Here is a 19,790-nt window from a genome sequence, read left to right on the forward strand (position 1 = left end):
CTGAGATCTGATTGGCGCTTTGTTCTGTTGTCCGCATGCCGATTGTCTAGGAATGGCCTACTTCGAGACGTTTATTGGTTTAATAGGTCGGAAACTCTGCGCTGATTGGATGCTATGGTATAATTTCAATCCGTTGGAGTAACATTGTAACTGAAGGAAGTAAGACTTTTCCTTCTCAACTCTCTGATGTTGCAGTACCGATCGTTGTTGTGGATTTAGAAAATCAATACCGAAGGTATGAAGTAGCGATCATGTTAACATTAGGTATTTTGCGGCATTATTTTAAGTTATTTGGCCTTGTGTAAGGCAAAGTCGAGTTAATCTAAGATCAACGCAACGAACTGTGGCCACAGATCTGCTTCTGTACAGTAAAGTGTAATTTCACATTCACTGGAAAATATCACCGAATTTATTTGGTTATGTATTCGGTTGTATATTTGTTCCTAATTCGTAGAATAATTTTGTTATTGAACTTGCATACATACCCAAACAAAAACGTTTAGTGCGATTAGTTTTCATTCAAAATAAAGTGCAGGGGTGTCTCTTGTTTACTTACAGCGATAAAGCTAGTGCGTTATAAAGTGTGTACTGCACATGTCGTCGCGGCTTTAGTCCTACACCATATTGACCTACTGAATGTTTTGCTCATAACTAACGGCATGGTAACAACTGATATGAGTTATCTAGATATATATAAGCTATAGTCTGTGCATGTTGGTCTCTGCGAATTGAATGCTGCTAATTTCATCTGCGATCTGAGTTTACACGGTATTCACATAGACGACATAGCAATCTTCCATTTTTAAAATTAAATGTTAGAATGCATACTTCATATTTTATTAAACTAAAATACGTGTCAGTACTGCTTCGGCAAACTATACTGCTTTTAATCATTCGTTTAGAAAAACTGGCGACAGTCTTAATTAAGTACGTGTTGGCGTAATCTTTCATATACACCTGTAGTAGATATTGAATTGCAAACGTGTAATGTTTACAATGTATGTTGTGTTATTACTATATCTTTCTGTAATATCTACCTAGATTAACAATAAGATTTCCGATTCCTCAACGATAACGGCGCCCAACTCGTTCATGTAACATGCTACAAGCTGGTGTTCTGTTAGTTTAGTATTGTTAAGACATTTAACACACAACTTCGGGTGTTTTACAGTAGGCCTACATAACATCTAGACGGGGGGTCCCTTGCCTGTTTCTTTCCTTTGTACAAACCAGTTTATTTTGTAAGGCAGACGGTTTGATTTGTGGCTTAGCAGTATACATCAGGATGTGAAGTTTAAGGCCTATGAAGCAGTTTACGTATTTTTCCCTATTGCGTTCCAGCGCTCCATCCTTGAGATGGCGAGCGTACTGCACGTTTCAGAATTACCAATGAACGGTCGACATAACAGGAGATCATAAAATGAGTGAATTTGTGTATAAAGGCGATTACATGCGTGAAATTCCAGCTCTTTATTTGTATGTATGCACAGAGCCAGTACACCTGTTTTAGATCAACACTTTAAATTATTGTACTTTATGGCACAAGGACCTGATAAATCACGGTAGTATGTTTTACAACTATATACCACATTGTGAACGAGCAAATAAAAAGACATAGTGGTTTATAGTTTATAGTATAGCAGTAAACACTGTCAAAGTACACATACTAAATACAGAATACTAAAAGTAATAAAAACAGTAAGCAACAATATAATAATAATGGTAACTTGCGAGGCTGTGACTTTGTTCCAAAATTGTATCAAGCAGTGATTGTAACAAGGGCAATGTAATTGAACATTTCTAGCGTTCAGTAGATCCCAAATGGTAAAATACTGTCCAGCAGATGATCTACCTCAATATGAGGTAGCAAATAAAAAACAACTTAATGACTTATTGGAGTTTATTGACTGTGGTTCTTTGTGTGTGGTGTGTGTAACATAGGATTCTGGTGGTGTTGCAGTTCATTACATTTACATTCACACTGGTGGAGTTTCCTCTACCATCACTCTGTATGTGTTGATTACCTCTGTAACCTTGCTGTATTTCTGAGATAGTCAGTTCTCACAATCTCTCAAAATTAAAAAGGTTTTAGATACAAACAAGGACAGAGTGGTCTGTGTGGGCTCTTGGTGTCTTGTGTAATGAAGTTTGGATAGTGTGGTTTTAATTTAGATTGAAGCTTTGCTGTAATGCAAAAACATCTCAGTATAGTTAGGTACAACCCCTAACTACAGGGGCAAAGGAGCATGTTTGGCAAGCAGGAGCTTCTCGGAGCATTATATCTCTCACCAGGAACAGTGGCGGTATGTAAACTGCACATCTGGTGAATAGCAGTCATCTTGAAGGCATGGGAGCAGATGGTCGTCCGGATCAGTCGGCCATATTTATCCTGCATTGTGCTGTTACTCAAGCACGGGAAGTGCTTACACATGGGACCCAATAAGCCAATGGCTGCTTTCTGGGACTGTACTGGTAGTTGCATTGTGTGTGTGTATTTGTATGTGTGTGTGTGTTTGTGTGCATGGTGTTGTGTGTATCTTTGTGGCTGATTGTGTAGTATGTCTATGTATCTATGTGCTGGTAGCAGAACGTTGCTCTGTATGTGTGTGTATATATATATATCAAAGGGCAGCTGAATGTCTATGTCCATGCATATGTGTATACACAGCTGAATATCTCTACTGTGTATGTCCATGCATATGCATATGCGCAGCTGAATGTCCTTCTGTCTGCAGTGGTGCAACCATGCCCGTGCAGCCTGCTCTGAGGGAGCCGCAGGAGGACATGGAGGCTGAGGCCGAAGGTGACTTGGAGGCACCAGAGGCCAACGGAGATATAGAGGAGGAGAGAGAGAGGGAAGGAGGAGAAGAAATGATGGAAGAGAGCGGGGAGGAGCATGAGAGTGAGAGGGGGAGTGACCTGGAAGAGAGTGAAGCGGAGGAGGAGGAGGAGGAAGAGGAGGAGGAGAGTTCTGGTACAGATAGACGGAGAACTTTACAGCCTTTACCTTTCAATATACCAAATGTTTACTGTACTACACCCTTACTGATCTTTCAATATACTACAGGTATACTATACTATACCCTTACTGACCTTTCAATATTCTACATGTTTACTGCACTACACCTTTACTGATCTTTTAGTACACTACAGGTTTACTGTACTATGCCCTTACTGACCTTTCAATATACTACATGTTTACTGTCCTAAACTGTCCTATACTGTTAGTGTGTTGAGATGTCTGAGGTGGGAGAGAGGAGTAAAGCATGGATAAATGTCACTATATTACATTACATTTACATTGTCATTTAGCAGACACTTATCCAGGGCAATTTCCACAGTGCATCTTACAGTGCATGTCCTCCTTCCAGAGATGGACGATGAGGACTGCGAAAGGAGAAGGCTGGAGTGTCTGGATGAGATGTCAGACCTCGAGAAGCAGTTCCTGGAGCTGAAAGACAAGTGAGTGGGAGAGAGAGGTACTGAATAACCAATCAATATGGCAGAACCTGATAGGCCAGGGTGTCTCAGCTGAGCCAGTCACTTAAGTTGCTTAAGAGTGCAAATTTCAGCATTGAGGAGGGGGCAGTGACAGGAAGACAAGGGAAGCGAGAGGGAGAAAGCAAAGAAAAAAAATGGAGAGAAATCAAACAAAAAAGGAGAAGATGAGAGGGACCGTGACTTTTCTACAATGACACTGGCAGAAATGGTAGGCACACATGTTTACTAGACTCAGGAATAATATTTGGCTGTCGGTGACTGCTGGACATAACTTTGGTACTTACGAAAGAACACCCGCTCTGGTGTTTCCAAATGTGTGATAAATGATCAGACTAGAACATCAAATAATTTAAAACTGCATGGTCATTTCTATCTACCAATAAAAAACACTGATTCTAAAACCTCTGGTATCTGTTCTGTGAGTTGGTATCTGTGACTTAAACAGGGTTTCCTGTGCAGGCTGTTTCGGGAGCGGCTAAACCAGGTGAAGGTGAAACTGGACGAGGTGATGGCGGGCCGGGCGGGGGAGTACCGTGAGCCACTTTCAGTCTTGCAGCAGAACATGCAGCTACGCACTGAAGTCGCCGGTACCTATGCAACACTACCAAATTGGCCAATCACACTCAAGGGAGATCGTCACATGGGCAGAACAGGGGCGGAACACAGTAGTGCACACCTTTGACTGTGACAGGGTGCAGATGTATTTTTTTTGTGAATATTGCCTCATGTATTCCTTGTCTTTGTACTGCATCTGTCATCTCAGTACAACAAACAACAATACATACAATACAATCATGCCCAACCACACACATTATTCTACAGTACAAACACACTCCCAGCTGTACACTCCCAGCTGTACAAACACACTCCCAGCTGCCCTTATTTCACTACAGTGGGGCACGGATGGAGCTTCAGTCACAAAGACTGCTCAACTGGCTAGTGTTTCAATAGGAACAGTGACTGAAGTGACATCTGCATTTAGATCTATGGGAAAGATATCAGTAAATAGGGTCGGAAATTGTGGTCATCAGCGTGCATTCGATGACCGTGATGCTTGTGCGTTAGTGCAATATGTAAGGAAAAACAGAAGAACAACTCTTCGTCAGGTGACTGAGAATGTCAATGCAGGACGTGATCAGACTGTGTCAGCAAGAACAGTCCGTCGACAATTACATAGAGCGGAATATCATAGTAGGGATGTAGTGCATAAACCCCTCATTACAAAGATGAATGCACATTTGAGAGTTCAGTGGTGCAAAAACCATAGGCACTGGTCTATGAGGTGTTGAAAAAAGTGGTACGGTCAGATGATCATCCTTCACCATATTCTCAACAAGTGGTCGAGTGCATTTGTGGCGTGCACCAAGAGAACAGGACACGCCTGAATGCTTCACCCCTATAGTGAGGGGGTCTGGTGGCTCTCTTCTGCTGTGGGGGGCACTTTGCTGGCATGGTTTGGGTCCACTTGTCCCTTTAGAGGGAAGAGTCACTGCAAATCAATACAAAGTTGTTCTGAGTGATCACCTTTATCCTATGATAAAACATTTCTATCCTGATGGGAGTGGTCTCTTCCAGTATGACAGTGCCCCCATCCATAGGGCACAAAGGGTCACTGAATGGTTTGATGAGTATGAAAATGATGTGAGTCATATGCTACGGCCTTTGCAGATCTCAACGCAATTGAACACCTATGGGAGACCAAAGTGTTAGACACCTCTATCACCACTACCACCATCGTTAAAACACCAAATAAGGGAATATCTTTTAGAAGAATGGTGTTCCATCCCTCCAGCAGAGTTCCAGAGACTTGTAGAATCTATGCCAAGGCGCATTGAAGATGTTCTGGTGGCTGGTGGTGGCCCAACACCTTACTAAGACACTTTATGTTGGTTTTTCCTTTAATTTGTCACCCGTCTGTATCTTACATGCTCTCACTCTGATTCAGACACCTTCAGTGATGCTAAAAGGTGACCAGGGTAGCCCTGAAAATAGTAAACTAATGGAAGTTGTTTGGTTGGACAAACCAGATACTGGTTGAGATTGGTAATTGTGCATCTGGCCTCACACCTTCCCAGAGTTGAAATTATATAAATTCTTGTACACCTCAGGGCTCTAAGGCCACGGTGCTGTTTCTTAAAAGACTTTTTGGTTTTTGGTTTCATGAAGGGCGCATAATAACTGACTCTGTCTTTCTCTCTAACGCAGGGATCTACAGAGAGCTGTGTTTGCAGGTGATAAGGCATAAGTATGACTGTGAGATCCAGGGAGCTCGCCAACATCTGGAGGTAAAGCACAAAGTATACTGACTATTCTAACACACACACACACACACACACACACACACACAGCAAGCTGAAACACAAATTGGTATACACAAGTGATACTGTTTGTGGTTGTGTGTTCTTAAAGTTGTGCAGCGATGTGTGTCTGTCTATGGTTAAAGTTGTGTAGTGATGTGTATGTGTTCCCCCAGAGTGAGAGGTCATTGCTGTTTGATGCCATGAAGATGGAGCTGCTGGATAAGATCCACAGACTGCAGGAGGACAGACAGAGTGTAGACATTAGCTCTGGTATGCATACACACACATACCACTACATGGCTTTAACCACACACACACACACACTCAACACTCACACAACCACACACACACACACACACACACACACACAAACCAACACATACAGACACAAACACAAGCACTCACAAAAACAAACACACACACATATGCACGCACACATTCAAACAAAACACTTGAATACATCAGGAATATATTGCACATGCTTACCATAGACTGTTACAATTGTTGCAGTTGTTATCACTGTGATGTAGCAAAGTGTGGCATGTGCCTCTTCTCTCTGTTTCAGAGTGGTGGAGTGATGATGTTAGAGGGAAGAAGTCTAAAAGCAGCCACCCCTCCAGGCCTGAGAGGAGGAGGAGAGCAGCCCTGGTGTCTGGTAAGATGCCCCTGCCAAAATGCAGAGCACCACTTTATCTACTACTGCAATAAACCATCTCATCACTGAACAGCTCACCACACTGTCAGCTAGCATGAAAAACAAGCGGTTTAAATGCATCCCGTCACATTCAGCATTCAACACACATTCAACTTTAGTGTCTATTTGGTTTAAAATGGAAATTTGCCTTTGGATTCCTACAGCTCAGTAATAAATATCAGACAAAGGCAGCAGACAATATTGGACATCACAAATTAAACACAACAAATACATACAGACATTAAAAGGAGGAGCAGTGATAAACAGAGTGAGGGACATATACAATCAAAGCAGGTTAGGAGTGGTGGTATTTCCAGGTGGTTAGAGCAGTACAAACACTAAAGTGTATTTTAAAGCTAGTCCATGTCATTCCTCTGTAGTTTATATAGTCCTCTCAGTGGCATTGAGCTGGGTTACTGCTATAATATCATCATTATTTTCCAGTGTTAACATTGTGAATATTAATATTTCTGATGTTAACCTTTGAATGCAAGAGAGGGTAAAGCCTCATGTTATGTGTTGGATAAAGTTATTCAGCATACCTTTAATACAATATTGACAGCCTCTTTGGCAAGTGTGTGTCCAATTGCCCACTATTTTCAAATGCAATACCTAGCTCACTGAAGAACTAAACACCTCTCCCCTCCATGTAAATACTCTTCATCCTCTCCTCCTGTCCTCGCTCTGTAAGGTCCCTACATAGTCTACATGCTCAGAGACATCGACATTCTGGAGGACTGGACAGCCATTAAGAAGGTACAGCTCATCACTGACCCCAGACTTGCTGAACAGTGGGGGATCATATTCCCTTCCCTCTCTGTAACTACATTCAGTTCAGTTCAAGGACTCCTATTTCAATCACAGTGCACGCTGCTTATAAGAGTCATATCCGTCCAGATTATTTCACCCTTAAAAATGGCGGTGCAGTAAAAATTAGTCTGCCATGGACCACACTGTTTACCATACTTATGTCCTCTGTGTCAATTACTGCCACTATGGCTGCTGTTTTGCTTGTATATATGTTTCCACTACAATGTAGAAGTAAAAATTTCAGTCCATTAGGGACACATTGCACATGTTAGCATGTCAGATGGTTGATTACAGTTAGGGATAAAACCAAGGCTGTGGACTTACTGACTAAATGTTTGTCAATATTGACTAAATCATATTAATCAGTCCACCAATGGCATGTCCCTCACATGACATCACCTCTGACAGGCCCATGATGGAATGCCTGCAACATTACTACCCCGATATCCGTTTCGGATAGGCTTTGCTGGGGTAGTTATCTGTCACAATTCATAGATGTAGATCCCATGACCCTCTTCCACTTCCTTTGTGTGTTACCTACAGCAACTTTTAGCGTCCTCTGTATTGTCCCACAGGTTTCCACTGAACTTCTACAAAGCAGAATATTGGTGTAGATTGTTCTTTGTTGGATTTAAAGATTGCTTAAAGGTGTGAATAAATGTTTTCCGGAATGAAAATTCCTATTTTTTACAAAATAATATGACTCTGCTCTATTGACTTCTTCAGTGCTGTTAAGATTACAATAAAACATTTAGATTTTGAATCCTAACAAAATCTCCACTATGTTTTTGTTCCTGGATTGCATTTTACTAAGGCTTATTCTCGATATATTTCATTTAATGCTTATCACAGAGTTTTAGCAGAAATGTTAATGCAGTTGACCTCCCTGCCAGACATCTGTGAGTGATTGTGCTTGTATCTTTTTAAATCCATGTAGAGGTAAAACACACTGAAGAAATCAACTTGTTTTATAGGCTAAAGCTGCAGTTGTGCCCTTGAAGAAGAAGTCAGACAGTAAGTTTGGGACATGGGCTGTCTGTCTGTCTCTGTCTCTCTGACTGTCTGCCTGCCTGTCTCTCTCTCTCTCTCTCTCTGTCTTTCTATCTGTGTATATGTCGGTCTGCATGATTGGAACAAAGTTGGAATTTTTCTGTGGAAAAACATAGCCTCCTTCTCTAGTGACACATCATGGAAAATCACTTCACCTCCTTGGTGCATGGAGAGCATGACAAGTTTAGTATCCACTGTTGTAGCATGCCATAACAACCAGTCTGTGAAACTCACAAATGACTCAAACTTACATTTGAGTCTTATTCTAAAGTGGCATGTGAGAACATCTTACTTCTCTTCTCTCTCTTTTTAATGGAGAGGAATTGTTAATGCAATGTGAAATATTTCCATAATTAACCTAACTGAAGTGTTGTGAGGGAAGCGGGTATTGGCACAGTTGGGTTCTGCTGACAGGATCAGTGTGCTTCTCTGGAAGATGCTACCCTCCTGTGATTGATAATTAAGGCATCTCTCAGACAGACAGCAGTACAGTGCTCGGTGTGAGGGGGGGACGCTCTTCTATGAGGGAGAGAGATTCTGCAAAGGCAACACCATCCTGCTGGAGATCAAAAACGACACATCCTCACAGTGAGTTGCTTCCCTGCCCCCCCCCCCCCCCCCACCCGTGTTCCTCTCCTCTCCGCCTCTCTTTAAAGTTTCTACCACTGAGAGGAGGGTATTATAGGAAAACTGCTCATTACATGGTGACCGTGGTTCCAGGGTTTGGTGGTGGTTGTGAGTGAGCTCTGGTTGCCCAGTGTGACCTCTGGAGGTGCTGAGAATGACCACGGCGTGATTGTTTCACGACCGTGAAATGTGTGACCCCCGATTGCTACCATTCTGTACAGCATTAAACAGATCAAAGAGACCCAGGAAGCCTGCAACAGTATAACTAATGTAAATGGCATCAAAAATCTTTAGTCCTCTTATCAGAGGAAGCAGCAGGGAGAGACCAGATGGATCCAGTGCAGTTTCAGACACATGTTGTTGGTGTTAGCTATAGCATGAAGCACCCAGGACATACATATACATACATACATACATACATATACTTTCTTTCTTTTTCTCTCTCCCTCTTTGCTTTGTGTGTGTGTGTGTGTGTGAGAGAGAGCGAGAGAGACAGTGCTTTAGTACTATTTCTCTTCAAAGCTAAGTCTCTGTGTCTCTCCCAGGGCGGTGATTACAGCAGTCAGCACAGGAGAGGTGTGGCTTCGGCGGACAGATGGAAGCAAAACCAAAATTTACGTCTCACAACTGCAGAAAGGCAAATACACCATCCGCAGAGTGTGAGAGGAAGGACCAGTGAACGCGCCACCAAAGTGACTCACTCAGACCCGAATCTGACCCATTCATACCCAGTCACACACCCACAAAAGCGAGTCACTCAAATCTGGTTCATGCGCTTTTAAATGACTCACTCAAATCTGATTCACATGCATAGGTGTCATTTACGCTGGGGATGCTAGAGACATGTCCCCACCACTTTTTGTCATGGCCCATTTCGTCCCCACCACTTTAAAAAGGTGTGAACATGTCGAACTCGTTGTTGTCCCCAGCACTTTTCAAGACAACCTAATGCCCATGTTCACATGCACTTCAGACAACTCACTTAGAGCCTGTTCACACCCGTCAAATTAACTCACCCAGATCTGATTCACAGTCACTAAAATGGCTCAGTTAAAACCCACTCATACCCACTAAAAAAGCTCAGCTCATTTAGATCCAATTCATACCCTCTGTAAGAGATTTGCCGAAAACCTAGTCATATGGCCACCAAAACACCTCACTCAAATCCCAGTCATACTGACAGGGAGAACTCATTAAAATCCTATCCATGCACATTCCAATGACTCAAACCCACCAAAACAAATCACTCACATCCGATTCATACCCACCAAAACAACAGACTCATTACCCAGTCCTTTCCATACTTCCCCTTCATTTTCCACCAGTACCACGTTCACATATAACAGTAAATCTGCCTCTGATAAAGGACTGTTATTGTTATATAATTATTTATATTGTTTGTAAAACTTTAGACTGGCAAGGCTTGGTGCTCTGTTACAGACTATTTAAGATGAGTATATAACAATGTATTTATAATTGCAAAAATGTTATTGACAAAACTAAATCTTTTATTGAAATAATACAGAGTTGCTCTGATTATAAACTTGTAATGTGTAAACCGTTGTGTAGAGTGGTAATGAGTGGATGTGTGCAGTCATATGGGCTGCTGTAGCACTGCTACGTGGCCAGATGGTGGGGCTGTGTCTTCAGAAATAAATTGGAGGATTATTGGAATACAGAGAAGCATTCTATGCCAGGCAGACAGCAGTCACAGACCAGTGAAGTGAAGCATACTTCCACAGAGCAGTTAGATAATACTTTATCATCGGCCCAGGTTCCATATGAAGTTTTTGACCTGTGGTAAAACAGGTTTACATTAGTTTTACATGGAAAGGTAACATGCTTCATATCTTTATGAATATTACTCCGGATCCGGTTTTGGCTAGTGCAAAGAGCACTGTGAGGTCTCCCACCTTAGATTTTTCAAGTCTGTTAATTTTATATTTTTATCAGCACAAATCCATTTTCATGTATACTTAGTGTCAGAGTTAGTGTTATTGTGGTCCCAGGTGTACTGCAGTTGTACTTGGGTGTAAGTAGGGGAGTGAAAAATTTACAAGGCCTTCGCATTTTCTCATGGTAGTAGATGAATGGACCCATTTAAAAAGTCCCTCTGGAAGCCCAGCTTGCTTGCAGTGTCCTCATTCACAGTCAAATTGAAATGAGCATGAATGTGCAGTGTCACCAATGCAATATGTTTAACAACAACCAATAACCAATAAGCTTCCTCAAAGGAAAACCCAAAGAGGGGGGCATGTTTAGGCCAATTTTGGCCTCGTTTTAGGCAGAGGCATCCTGTCCTCGAGTCAGGGGGCTGGATTAATGAGGCGAACCACTTCACTTAAAACATTGGCAGAATATGGACTTGGAGGTGACATAACTGGATGTGCAGGTCAGTTAAAAAAAAACTTAGTTCTGAGCCTTGCATTTGTTTGCTGGCTCTGGGCCACCCCCCTCCCCCAATATTCATTTTTGTGTCCTGCTCAATACAGCGACATGGCAGCCACCCCTCCTTCCCTGTAGCATCTGCGGATATGCTGCGTACTGGTGTGAATGTTTAGTCTTGCCAGAGAGTGAGCACAACATTAAATGCATCGTGCTGCGAGGGACTTGCCTCTCTCGCTCTCCCTCTGATGGGAAGCTATTTTCACAGAGCATAGCTTTAAAAATAATTTGTTGATTCCTGTCCTGGAGTATTCATCCCTGTATCCACACATGCACACACACACATATACACACTCACATACAAACACACACGACTCACTCACATACAAACACACAACCACAATGCAAAGACAAGTTCCTTATATACAAAGAAAGGCACACCCACATGTACACACCCCAGATATACTCTCAAACACACACCTCTCTGTCTCACTTTCTCTCATACATCAGATCTCCGAGCCCACTGAATCAGAATACAGACAGAGGCAGTGATTGGGAGCAGGCTACAGAAGATGCAGCATTAGTCCTATGAGCAGGGAGGGAGAGAGCCCTTACATACACATGGATGAAAAGTGCTACTCTCAGTATACATTTGTTTTCCAGTCTGTATTTCCCATTACAGCGTCTCTGACTCATATAGGACTGTCAGCTTCCAAAAGGTCTTTGTCACTGCAAGGGATTAAAGACAAAACTCTCCCTCTCTTACCCTCTGTCTCTCCCTCTCATCCTCTGTCGCTGTCCTTCTCTCTCTCTCTGTCACCCTCTTTCATCCTGTCTTGTTTGCTCCCAGGCTTTTCCCTCCTTCTTGTCCTCTTGATCTCTTCACTCATTCATTCACTTGTTCAGTTTGCTTAATTGACATGACATTATTGATAATCATAGAGGAGTTATAAAAATTGCATAAAAGCAAAAAGATAATGCTTAACAATAGTGAACAACAAAGCTACACAATTGGCATTGCTAATTCCGACAGTACTAACAGCAGAAGAGAAATTGAGACATACCTACATATTCCCTCTATCTCTTCCTTTTGTCAGCTCCCTCCCTTTCTCCTTCCCTCCTGTCACACTCCTCCTTTCTGCCTGCCTTCTCCCTCCCTCCGTCTCTCTCTTTCCTTCTCCTTCCCTGTTTCTCTCTTTCTCTCCCTCTCTCTCCCTCCTTTTCTCCCTCTGTCAGATGCAAGCCTGAGAGTTGAACAGTAAGTGAAAGTGATCAATTTGCATGTCCATCAAGCCACAGATGTCTCTACTGAGGACATGAGTGAATTTGACAGCATGGCCTCTTGTAAATTAGGAGAGCATTGTTTGTGCTGTGGCATGGTCCCCCTCCCCGCCCTCCTCTCTGTCCCCCAGTGTGGCCTCACTCACCTGTGCCAGGCGGAAACATGTGCAGGTATGGTTCTGAGGTGCCTGCCGGGCAGAACTGAAACAGCGCCATTGTGAAAGTGTGGAAATAAGCAGCTCCAAGGAGGGAGTCTCAATTTTAGGAACAAGAAACGATGACAAGCCTCTGCCTAAAGAGGGCAGCGGAGTTTGTTAACGTGTGTGTGTGTGTGTGTGTGTGTGTGTGTTAGGTTAGCAGGCTGCATGCTGGGTGTGTGTGGGTGGGTGCGTGCATACATGTGTGTGTGCGTGTGCGTGTGCGCATGTGCAGACGCTAGGATTGCATGTGGAGAGCTGGAGCTAACAAAGCAGAAATGACTGTAATTAACTAAACGAGTCAGAGCTGGAGATGCACCTGAGGGAGGGAGAGCTGTTTCTGTTGTTTCTTAATCAGAGGGAGCAAGGGAGAGAAAGCAGAGGTGAGAGAGAGAGCGTGTGCTCTTGTGTGTTTCCTCACCATACACAACACATACACCAGAGAGAAAAGGCACCTGCCCCTAATTTCACATCCTGCTAACTAGGTAAGGGTAAGGAGCCATCACAGCGCCTGCTATTTAAGGACCTCACATTTAGGACACTGAGAAACTCAAGGGCATCATGCATTTAAAAACCTCATGCCTCTTAATATTATCTTGTTTTAAAAAAATGTTGTTCTCTCATCTTCATCTTGCTGTGTGTGAGCTGAGGATACCAATTTATCTCCGCCACACTGATAAAGCATTGAAACTGAACTGAACAAGAGACCCCACCTGCAGATGATCAGGGAAATCTCGCAGGTCCTCTTGCCCACATCAAACAGCTGCTAGTACGACTCCAATGTACTCAAACTCCAGGCTGAGACAGGACCTGTTTGCTCCTGGCACTGCTCTCCTGGCTCCTGGAAACAAGCTCCTATTCCCAAAGCCACACAACGAGAGGGGGCCCTGACCTCCAGTGTGGGAGGTGTCTGTGATCACCATCCATCCATCTCTTCTGCAGAGGTGAGACCTTGTTTTGCGTTGATGCAGGTTGCCAGGCCAGCGGCCCTTTGTGTCTCTGCCGTGATGCCAGTGCTGTGGTGGTGTGAGGCCTTGGTGACGCGTTATGGTGGATGTGCGAGGGCCAGCCAAACTGCGCCATTCAGTTTCGGACCCAGTAACTCAGATTAGCCAGTGTTCACACCACAGTCACCCGATGTCCAGGGGAGCCCAGCTTGATAAGGTACAACCACAGGAAAGAACCCAGCACTCCAATAATCCATGTCTGATCAGTAAACACACTCAAATGCCTTATAACAAGAGAATGACCTTGTCTGCATGTCCCCAACTGGCAGGGAGCAGATACTGCATTGGTGACACTGTTCAGGCAGTCTCATTAGAAGAACCTGTCCAGTGTCTGGACTCAGGAGATGTGCCCAGTCATGTGACCTGGCTTGGCCCTAACCTGGCAGTGAACAGAGACCGTGAGGCTGTACCAATCAAACATGCAGGCAGAGCGAGCAACATTGCAGCATCTGTCAGCTCTGGTGGAATGGAGGCGTGCCAGGAGAGCCTGCAGCAGCATGGCTGGCGGCCAGCTGTGATTAAACACATGAAAGGGGCCAATGAAACGTGACTGTGGTGCAAGGAGCTGTCGCCTCGCAGGTCACCTACATAACAGCAGCGTAGCCATATAACGACAGGTCACCTGCATAAGGACAGCTTACTCACATGAGGACAGGTCATCTGCATAATGTTATGTCCTAGGACGTATTCGTGTGTGTGCCTCTCTCTTCTCCTCTTACTCCCCGTCCAGGTTACGGCACGATCGTTGGATCGCGGTGATTGGCTGGAAGACAGGCGGGGAGATTTGACAAGCGGCATCCGGGCAGGACCGGGACCTCTCTTTTCCTGCTATGAACCCCCCTGCTGCTTACACTGTTGGAGAATGTGTGCGGGAGTGTGAACGCGGATGTGTAAATATTGTAAATAGTTTATATATGTTACCTTATTCTCTGTGTCAGAACGTTCGTAGGAGGTGAGTGCCATTTTTTTAATGACTGTTTTTCCCTGTTTTTCATTAGTTAGGAAGTTAGGGAAGTTGTTTTTTATTTCATTCCATTACTTTTTTTTTAGGTTAGCTAGCTTCACTCTTCCCCAGTTAGTTGTGTTTTGTTTATTATCTTGGCCTGGCTCACCCCTGAAGTATGTTTCGTTCAAAGAAAAAGGAAAAATAAATGAAAAGGCTGACATGAACTACGCAGTGTGTGCGTGTGTTGGTCAGGTGGCAGGGGTCGGAGGGCATCGGGTTTATGTTCACCCCACCCTAGATGGGGTCGTAACATAAATTGTGGGAGCTCGTTGTCCGGTTGCTTGTCTTGCCATTTGTCCACTGCTTTGGTCAGGTAGGTGTTTGTTTTGGCAGTTTTCGTTTTGGTGTTGGGGGTTCTCTTTGCCATGGAATTTCATTTGGAGGACTTTGCTGTGTGTCCTATGCTGGGACAGTTCAATTGCTGTCGCAAGGTAGATCGCTTGCTGGTAGCTGATTTTTCAATATATCGGTGCCTGGTGATGCTACAAAGAAGGAGATCGGGTAGCAGGGGTCGGAGGACGTCGGGTTTATGATCACCCCATCCTAGACGGGGTCGTAACAATAAGGATAGGTAACAATAAGGAGAGCTTACTCACATAATGACAGGTCACCTACATAACAGGTCACCTGCATAAGGGCAGATCACATTCATGCTGACTGCTCTGAATGCTCTGAGACACATATCCAGACACAGACAGCAAATGGGATTGACCGAGGCCTTTAGAATAGAGCAGGGAAATCAGTGATAGATGTACCATTTAGCATCACTGATAACAGAGGGAGAAGCTAGGCAAGCAGGCCAGTGACTCCCAACATCCCCTAGTGGAGAGGAGGGGTGGTGCAGTCTCAGCAGCCCAGGTTATGCTTCCCGCCATGGCAGACAGTGAGTGTGAAGCTGACATCCGCCTGCCTGCCTCCTACATTCTACGAACCCAGCCTCCCCAGCAGATGGACAGCACAATCCATCAACACTCACAAAATACCCCCCCAACCAACATTATTCTTAGTAATGTTAGCAATATTAGTAATACTGCATGTGCTGCCATAATATGTCTGCCGTATAAAGGCCCCAGCCACCTGTGTCAGGAGCATGTGTGTGCCTGTGAAAGTGCAGGGGGAAGCCTCTTTTCTGCAGGATACATTCTCATACTGCATCATTACCTCTCCAACAGGAACTTGTCGCTTTTCATTAAAATGTGTCCCAGCTCTGCTGTGCTGCCCAGTGCTGTCCTAAATGCACAGTGGCTCGGCCATTTCCTACTGTTCCACTGTGTTGGAAGGAAATGTGACATCATCTTGCAGTATCTCCACAGCAGGGAAGAACATGTGATGCACTGTATGTACTAGAAGACTATGCTCTGGATTTTCATATTCAGATACATGGGAAGATTAAAAGTATTTTTAAGATGTGTGCCAATTTGAATTAGGAGAGAGAGAGAGAGAGAATCTAAATGGAGAAGAGAGGAGCCCAGAGAAAAGATGGAGGGAGAAAGATAGAGGCAGAGAACAAGCATAAAAAGCAAAAGGGAGGAAAACGGAGAGGAAGATAGGTAGAGACAAGGTGAGATTTCCCCTCATTCTGTTTTGCTCTTTTATCATTTTCTGTCCTGTCTCCAGTCCTCTGACTATCTCTCAGGGAGATGAAGGGAACAAAGATGGAGGAGAGTGGAGAGTGGAGGAGAGAACCCTTGCAGGGAGATTTAGGGCGTGGGACAGGAGTATTCCTGAAGGGAATCTCCCACAGAGATGGGATACTGGGATGACAGGATATGGTGGTCTGTAGAATGGGGATCCATGTCAATTCCCCAAGTGAAGATGAACACTGGCTCCACCCTTTGAGGGAGCACCATGTCATGCTGTCTGTGCCTCACTGCTGCATGTGAGAATGTAAAAATGAGACCGAACAGAAACTCTTCTTCTGACCACATTGTAGATACCAGTACAGTGTGAAAGCCTCACACACACTTACTCATTCTCCTGATTTCTGTACCACACATGAGCTCTTCCAAAGGGATTGTTAATTATCTCCTGTGCAGTTGATGCCTTCATAGCCAACCTGTCTGTGGGCATGGAGTGTCACTGAGACAAGAAGCCCTAAGGGTCTACACACATACAGACTTATATACACATACACATACAAATACACACACATGCAACCACTGCAGGCATGCACACACTGTAACCTACAAAATGTGCAGACTCCCAGATGGAGCCCTCAGGGGAACCCACCCTCGCCACACTCTAAGACACGCCTATTGGAAATAAGTGGGTATAGTAGAAACAGAGGCAGAGCAAAGGGAACCGGTGAGCCAGAGGCTGGGACAATATTCACTTGAAAGCCTACTTACACTGGTGGTCAAGTTATAATCCTGCAGAGACATTCAGCTGCCTGGTCAAATTGGTTTGGGACAGCCTCTGGCCCCTTACCAAAGCCCAGCCCATTTCTGTCTTTGTTGTTTTTGTGCCTTCCCTTTTCATTGTCCTTTTCTTATTGGATTACATGTGTCAGACTGTAAGGATCTCCCAGGTTTTTGGAGTTTGGGAAGATTAATCTTTTTTATCTTTTGGCTGGTTCTTGGATTTTGATTTTTCTTTGAAGATTACTTCTTTTGTTTGTGGGATTACCTTTTTTCAAGTGCCTATTCTAGGATTTTACTCTGGCCTGAGCTTTCTTTGTCTCTGCAGGGTCATGGCCACATGCTCATGTCTGTTTGATACATTTGTGGTTGACTGTCTGTTTTGATGTATTCAAACATTCACAGTCATTACATTGGGATTCTGCACTGGCAGCATTAAACAGCGTTTTTGTCACCCACTGTAACACACATACTCAAATTTATGAAGATACAGCAGCTGTTTTTCCTCACTTTATTTTTGTTTTGAATATTTAACAATGTTTGATTATAGTCTAAAAAGCCTTTTATACCTGAGAACTATAAAAAGTGAAAATTAAGCAAATGAAAATTAATGGGAAAAATCGAGACGTGTTTTGTTTTACTGTCAATTTGATTGTATTTTTAACAGTTTTGAAAATAATACATTTCTAATTAATATGTTGATCATTTTTTACACTTTTTAATATCTAACACATATTTTCATTTTCAGCATTCCTGTATTCATTCATTGATACAGTATATTTTCTGTCCTGAGGGCCATCAAATGCCAAATCCCAAGGAATCACAAATCAACATATAAAATTTACATTGCAAAATACTTAATACAACATTCTCTCACTTATTTGTAGGTTCAGATGTTTGTCAAGGTACAGGAAAATGGCTGGAATAGTCAGATGACAATAACCGCTGATGAACCCTGGGCTCCAGCAGCTTCTCAGGTCACAAATACAGGGCAGGAGCTGCAGGGGTCAGTTCAATTCAAGACACACAGGGCACATTACCCTAACACAGTAAAAAGACTTTTCATTAAGATTCTTTAACTATTGAGAAAAGGCCTGAGGACATTTTGGGTTTTGGTCTACAACATCAACCATATGGCCTCAACCATAAAAAACAATGCTTTAGCCTGTCATAAATATGAATCCCAAAGAATCGCAAAGAAACCTTGGGAAACATCTTTTAGCCTCTGAGTTGGAGTGCATGCTGGTCTTCACAGCTTCAAACTTGGGGAAAACAGCAAGAAGACCTGACACATCCAAGCCGGTGCATCTGCCATTCCCCAATTTGGCATGGCGGCTGCCCAAAGGGGCCTTTACACAAGGCTCGCAGCTCCCGTGCAGGAGATGAAGAGGGCTTTTGTGGGATTTCCTCTCGACCCCTCTGCTCAGTATATCAAAACAACAGCATTCGGGTTTAACTCCGTAACACTGCTCTGTTCCCTTCATACCACATGCTGGTCTATACCGTCACGCAGGCAATCAAAGATGAATCTATACAATTACATAATTGTATATCTGCATGACTGCTTCTGTGACATGATATGAGTGACATGCAATCTGACTATGATATGACTGGTATATGATCTGACTGATACAACTGAAATATGACCTATGATATGCACTTAAGTGCTGAAGAAGTCAGCACTCCTGCAGAGTGTTTGAGTCCCTCACAGAAGTGGATACTGAGATGCAGAAATCCATACACTCATTTCCATGGGTTTGTGGGTTTCTACAATAATCGTGTGCTGCTGCTAAACCATTAACTTTGTGCAGAATTTGACAACATGTGAGGGTGTTAAATGGAATGCAGCCTTGTGAAGAACACCTGCTGAGATAACTTTCTCTTGCTCTCTCTCTCTCGTGTGTATTAAAACCCCAGTGGAGAAAACCACATCACCAGCAATGTAACGTTGACAGGCAGCTTATCTGCTAATCGGCCTGCCGTGTGTGTGCCTGCAACTCGCTGCCACAGCCAACGATCTACTAACACGTTCCGTTTGGTAAAAACAGCGCATCAGAGCATTTAGAGATTTGAGGAGGAAGAGCATGATTAAAGCAAACACTTTAACAAACATGATCAGAGTCAATCCAACTGGGTCCTTCCAGCAAGAACCCTGATTTTGGGACACCCCAGAACATGCAGCCTAAATTCTATTCCCTCGTGGTGTGGCTCATTCCAATGCACAATTACATAACTCTATCTAGTGCTAATTGGGTAACAATATCTATGTTATACAGTCAGACACACTGGAATAATTCCAGCACTATTGTAGTGGTGGGTGTTTTTCTCATAAGGCAGTGGAGCTACATACATTAGCTTCTGGCAACAGTTTACACAAAAAAATGTAGAAACAAAAAAACCCTCTTTAATACACTGCGACTGTAATATACTTTATTGTACTATAGATCACGAAAGTGTTGGGAGAGATTCAGGGCGGTGAACTGGATTTTAATGGAAATTCAGGCTGGAGGAGGATGAGGGGGAGAAAGTGACTTGTGTAACTGCGTATCGTGGGGTTCAGACCATCAGTTGCATT

The 19,790-nt window shown here is 43.5% G+C and overlaps 1 protein-coding gene across 3 annotated transcripts; it reads left to right on the forward strand.

Moving 5' to 3' along the window:
- The first annotated feature begins 154 nt into the window (after nucleotides 1-154).
- Nucleotides 155-15,005, forward strand: brms1 (BRMS1 transcriptional repressor and anoikis regulator). 3 transcript variants are annotated; one of them, XM_036548691.1, is made up of 11 exons: nucleotides 155-235; nucleotides 2,736-2,974; nucleotides 3,372-3,462; nucleotides 3,961-4,088; nucleotides 5,707-5,786; nucleotides 5,975-6,071; nucleotides 6,367-6,456; nucleotides 7,187-7,251; nucleotides 8,280-8,319; nucleotides 8,832-8,943; nucleotides 13,817-15,005. In XM_036548691.1, the coding sequence occupies exons 2-11, from the start codon at nucleotides 2,746-2,748 to the stop codon at nucleotides 13,851-13,853; spliced, it is 969 nt and encodes a 322-aa protein (XP_036404584.1). In that variant the 5' UTR covers nucleotides 155-235; nucleotides 2,736-2,745; the 3' UTR covers nucleotides 13,854-15,005. The 3 variants fall into 3 exon arrangements, with proteins under 3 accessions (XP_036404584.1, XP_036404583.1, XP_036404585.1); XM_036548690.1 differs by lacking the exon at nucleotides 13,817-15,005 and adding an exon at nucleotides 9,528-11,019; XM_036548692.1 differs by lacking the exons at nucleotides 8,832-8,943; nucleotides 13,817-15,005 and adding an exon at nucleotides 9,528-9,596.
- The last annotated feature ends 4,785 nt before the right edge of the window (nucleotides 15,006-19,790 follow it).

The sequence above is a fragment of the Megalops cyprinoides genome, chromosome 16 (genome assembly GCF_013368585.1).
Source record: "Megalops cyprinoides isolate fMegCyp1 chromosome 16, fMegCyp1.pri, whole genome shotgun sequence".
NCBI classification, from domain to species: Eukaryota; Metazoa; Chordata; class Actinopteri; order Elopiformes; family Megalopidae; genus Megalops; species Megalops cyprinoides.